Genomic DNA, 5,543 nt, shown 5'->3' on the forward strand with positions numbered 1-5,543 from the left:
AAAACATCATATATATTAATAAAATATTGATACATCTAAAGAATATTATTGAATCAGTATTCATATAAGCTATATTACTTCCATTGGTAAAAGAAAAAGGATAAATACATAAAAATGTATTTACCGGAAGTATTGATGTCTGCATTGACGTGGACTTGACGATTTAACCCTTGTGTTGTCTTCCCTTCAACCTTGAAAAAAACACTTTTTTCCGACGTTTTTGACGCCTTTTTTTCACAATTTGTTTTTAGCTTTTTCCAACGTTTTAAATTTTAAATTTTTTCTTCTACACATTTTCAGCGCTTATTTCTACGTACCATATTTTCTGATATAAAACAAAAATTGAAAACTGTAGTTCTTCATTGTGACCAGCAGAGGGCTACAACCCCATGGCTACAACCAGAGAATGCTCTGCTACAACCATAGCTACAACACTTTCTGGAGAATTTCAGAAAGCTGCAGCCAAGATGGCGCATGCGTCCGGGGCGTGTTGTGGGACGAAGGGGGTGCGGGACCATCTTTCTGGGAGTGTTGAAGGGTGAGTTTTTAAAGGGATTTAACCCAATGCAAAATCAGCAATTTTCACATGTGGTTGAACGTTATAGGCATAATAATTACGGTGCTAGTTATAAAACAAAAAAAGGTCCAAAGTACAAGCAATGTCGACAAACCGCAAGCTAACGTTAGCTAACGTTATCAGAGTCAAGTTGTTAAACTGCACTTAACTCAAAATAACAGTTGGTGGCTCTTTCTTCACATCAGGAGCTTTTTCACAACGTGCATACTATAATTCGTATGTAAGAGGAAACGTTTAAATCCTTCTTCTGAGTTACAGTATGGTGGTTAGGAAGTGTAACGTATCGAGTGCATAACGTTACTTTCCTACATTTTGTCATGTGGGTAGCTAGCTGACCCTTTAAAGCCAATTAACGTTACCTGTGGAGTCTACTGGTTTATTTTCTCTTCATATGATCTTGTGACAACGTTTTCATATTGAGTTATAATTCACTGTTCTCTTATTTAAATGAAATACAAGTTCATTTCACTTAACTCTTCTAACTTTATATTTGAGAACAAGAACATACATGGTGTCTTTTAAACCTAAAGTTCTTTGCTAAGCCACTAAGCAAGCTTTTTTTGTGACCAATGTTTCACTAAGTTTTAACATAACTAGCAGTGATGTACAGAGATACGGTGACTTCATAGGCTCATGTAGGCAATCCATACTTTTTCTTCCTGTAAAATAAATTCAACCCATCAGCAGCAACAAAGGCCCAAAAATGAGCACAATACCAATAACAGAGGATGAATAATAATATAGCATATTACTACCAGAAAGTTTACAACTCTATTTCCTGGATGGACATTTTTCTCATGTAAACTAGGTTGATTCCTCCAATGTGTAAATCACATTCAGTTTGTGTTGTACATAACTGTGAAAAGGTTTTGTCGTGACAATATTACATTTTCCCACCTTTTTCTCCAGGAAATTGCACGTCACAGTGCGCAGGCGATCAGATGGCCGCATGCCGGTGGAGTTGTGCAAAGAGTGCACGCTTTACCACTGTCCCTTCTGCCAGCCTTCCGTCTACAAGCCAAAAGGAGACTATGCCAGTGTTTGGACACATGTAGAAATCCACAGAATGAGGGCCCTGCAACATGGAGGTCAGATTATAAGCTGCTACCTGAGCCTGAAATACATACAGAAAGTGTATCCTGTGACACTATATATCCACTTTTTATGAATTTTGTTTTTTCTTTGCAGAGTTCAATATTCACGTGTGCCAACTGCAGTGCAGAGGAGAAAGGCATTTTCACTGTCCATACTGCCCAAGGACAATTATAACCCGGAAACAGTTTGAAAGTCATATGGACAAATGTGTGGGGACACAAAGTTCAACAGCGGCAGCCAGAGGCGTCCAGTCTGCTCCACCTGGCATTCCATCTCAGCCAGCTACCACAGCCATCCTCCTGTTCAACATCACCCCCCCTCTCCCGCAAACGATCAGGATGGGCCAGTGTCCCACTCCACCCGATCCCTCTGCTCAGCCTCAACCCACAGCAGACCCCCCTGTTAAATCCGGCCGGTGTCCTGCTCCACCCGAGCCCTCTGCTCAGCCTCAACCCACAGCAGACCCCCCTGTTAAATCCGGCCAGTGTCCTGCTCCACTTGACCGTCTTGTTGAGCCCACACCTACAGCTTCCCAGCCTGCAGCTCCACTTGACCGGCCTGTCCCAATGGACCACCCCTCTACTTTAACTGACCAACATGTTAAGCAAACAGGTCAAATATTCCGAACAGCAGGGAGAAAAATAAAATGTCCAATGTGCAACCTGTACTTGAATAAAAAAAATCTAAGGAAACATAAACTCAGGAGACACTTCTGTCAGTCCATTTCTGAGAAGGACATAACAGCCAAGGACCATCTTAGAAGTCAGTGTATTGACCCTTATAATGGGCTGTACGCTGTAGCAAAGTCTTACAAGGCCACTGCCGTACCAGTCCATGTCATGAAAAAGAGATCAGGCAGCACACACGAAATGGCGTGTGACGAAGATCGCTGCGAGGCTATTGCAGATTTTGGAAGGCGGAGCGGCTTGCCTCAAAACCAGTGCCCTCATCTACAGTCTGTTGATTTTTGTTTTACCCGTGCAAAAAGAGTGGACTTGAAGCCTAGCGTGTTGGAAGAACTGGTTTCCAGTAAATTGATTGGAAAGGACATGGGGGCCAAGTGCCTTAGCCATCATGAGCAAGCGACTCAGAACAGAGCCCCGCTTGTTACTCTAATGGATCTCGGTGGAAGTCATTGCCTATATTTGTCAGTGTTTGAGCCCAAAGTCTCACAGTACAGCAAGTTAGGAAGACTATTCGTGACATATACTATAAAGAGAGGGTTGTGGCATTGCAGTTGTTCGCAAGGGAGAATTCCCTGCTTGCACAGATGCATAGCCAAATGGTATCTCTTCCAAACCAACAAAGAGTTATTCACCTCCGACGCCAAACGAAATACACCTTTAAGCATTTCTGAAATAATGGAAGACTCTGCAGAGAATCCAACTGGAACTGTGTATCCAGTAGGAGAAGAAGGACGAAAACAAATGACAAAGTACATTTACAACCGACAGAAATTGCCCTCCACGTTGCCTGAAAACATCACCCAGTGTGAGTCTGAAATACAGTTTCCGAAGCATTTGGTTCCAGCTCAGACTGTCTGCCAAGAGTGCCCAGGTCGTGTTTCCTTAACAGAGCCAGTGCTGATCACCAACAAAGCTCGAGTCATTGCCTTCACCGGACTGATGGAAGGTGTGTCTGCAACACATGCACATATTAAACACTAAGTCTTTGTTTTTTCTTTTGGCAGTCCTTTTTAAAGAGCTTTGTATGTCTTCCAGATAATTGCACATTTTTCAAAAAGTGTCCAGCGTGTGAAATGGTCTACCGTTACCAGGAGTGGAGTGAGGGTCTTCACAATTACAATGACCATATCATCCTGAGTCTGCAGCTGTGCATGCTTCTGCAAAACGCAATCAAGGTACTCTTGTTTTTCATGAAAAAAAAAGTCAAAAATGGGGCGCCTGGGTAGCTCACCTGGTTGAGCGTGCGCACCATGCACAAAGGCTCAGTCCGTGCCGCAGCGGTCGCGGGTTTGATTCCGACCTGTGGACCTTTGCTGCACGTCATCCCCCCCCCTCTCTCTCTCCCCCCTTTCCTGTCTTCAGTTGTCCTGTCTACAAGAGGCCTAAAATGCCAAAAATAGTCTTTAAAAAACAAAGTCAAAAGGCTGTCTGGTTTTGGGGGATATTTTTTTTTTTTTTCAGTGCGTTTATAACCTGAAAATGTCTGTTTTTTTCGGGGGTTTTTTTTTAGAATCACACTGATGTCTATGGAGTGGTGGATGTGCTGGAGCGGACAGTAGGAGTCAAGTCTCCGTGTGGTGTAGAAGTGCTTCAGGCATACCTCCACTTTGAAGCTCTTACAAGTCACGACTGTCAGTCTGGAGTCATGATGGATCTTTATCGAAAGGGGGTTTTCAACATGGCAGGTGAGTAGATTTTGGTATTTCTGTGGGGACATGTACTGGGAACTAAATATTCAAAATAAATGTATTGTTTTTTAAACAGCTTTTAATGCTTTTCTTTGTAACAGCTAAAAGAGGGTTACATTTTCATTAGGGATAGACCAAATATCGGCCCTGGCTGATTATCGGGCCGTTTTTTGGCAGTTTGCAGATTATTATTAGAGTTTTATTTATAATGAATTAAAAAGTGCCCTACTTTGGCTCCACTGCAGCTCTGTGTCTGTCCCTCTGCTCCGGTTTAACTCAACGCTTCTGTAGTTATATATAATTTTGAAATGGATGTTTACTGTACTTATATTTGGTATTTTTTATTTGTTAACATTTACCTAAAAAATCTTTTTTTTTAAAGACATATACTTGTATCACAGTATTTTTACTCTGTGGCATTGCTACTTGTGTTAGAGTTTGTGACATTGCAAAATGTTAATTTTGACAGTTTACTTCACTAACTACTGATAATCTGTATTGTTATCGGCCCTGGTCGACCCCAAATTTTGATGCTCTGGTATCCTCCTCATAGTATTATTTCTATTTTCTACCACCAGTATCATCATATGGGTGAACAGCAGAATTTGTGTTTGATCTCACACAATTGTTTTTGTAGGGATTGAGATTCAGGGCCTGCCTGAATCCTTAACTGGAGAAGTAAATGCAGAGGAATTCTGGGATTCAGCGTGCATGGAGATCATAGCAAGCAGCCTGCTGGCTCGTAAGTGTAATTTGATTCGGAGACTTGTGAATCTAGTTGACATTTTTACATTTTGATCACAAATGTACCCGTACTCTTAATGTCAGTCCTGCAATGTTAACAATATTACCTTTAGCATTACTTTGAAGCTCTGAAACAGTGGTCTTCAGGCTGAATGTGTTAAACTGTGCCATTTGGAACAATAAAGTTCTATTTCATCCAATGGGTTTAGTTTGACATTAGGCCTGGCATGCTGGAGTGCAGGCAGTTAGTACAAAAAACTAGTGCTGAAGCAATTAATTGATTAGTTGCAACAGTAAAGAGATTTGTGTATTTTGTTAATCGATTAATGTTTTAAATAGTTTTTTTTCCCAATTTTCCCCAATTGTGAGGATTTGCTGCTTTTCTTTGTCATACACGGTAGTAAAGTGAATATTTTGTTGGTCAGATCAAACAAGCAATGTAGGGCTTCAGCAAGTTATGATGGATGTTTTTTATGATGATGATTATTTTCTGACATCATTTTATAGCCTGGTTGACACCAGACCTTTCTCAGTTGTAACTGAGAGTGGGTCTGGGCAAGCTTCATCCACAGCCCATTTCCAAAGGGGCGTCACCAACGGACGGCGCTCAAATGCCTCTGGGCGCAATTGGATAGTCCTTCCACTAATCAGACCAAAGATCCGGGTGACGTAGCAGTGACAGCGGCATCAACGGGTCGCTGCGCTTCGGTGGCCGTCATGTTGAACGTAAACAAAAAGCTGCTTGCCGTCGCT

At 41.8% G+C, this 5,543-nt stretch overlaps 1 protein-coding gene across 2 annotated transcripts in view; it reads left to right on the forward strand.

Annotated features, from left to right (window-relative positions):
* Positions 1-432: 432 nt before the first annotated feature.
* The window catches only part of LOC116041172, a 12,162-nt gene continuing 7,051 nt past the window's right edge, over positions 433-5,543 (forward strand). Inside the window, exons 1-6 of one of the 2 annotated variants that reach the window (XM_031287061.2) lie at positions 433-538; positions 1,487-1,665; positions 1,766-3,304; positions 3,394-3,533; positions 3,869-4,043; positions 4,684-4,788. In XM_031287061.2, the coding sequence (XP_031142921.2) occupies positions 468-538; positions 1,487-1,665; positions 1,766-3,304; positions 3,394-3,533; positions 3,869-4,043; positions 4,684-4,788 (2,209 nt within the window). In that variant the 5' untranslated portion in view covers positions 433-467. The remainder of the gene's footprint in view (positions 539-1,486; positions 1,666-1,765; positions 3,305-3,393; positions 3,534-3,868; positions 4,044-4,683; positions 4,789-5,543) is intronic. The other variant, XM_031287062.2, reaches the window with a different exon arrangement.

The sequence above is a fragment of the Sander lucioperca genome, chromosome 5, assembly GCF_008315115.2.
Source record: "Sander lucioperca isolate FBNREF2018 chromosome 5, SLUC_FBN_1.2, whole genome shotgun sequence".
Lineage (NCBI taxonomy): Eukaryota > Metazoa > Chordata > Actinopteri > Perciformes > Percidae > Sander > Sander lucioperca.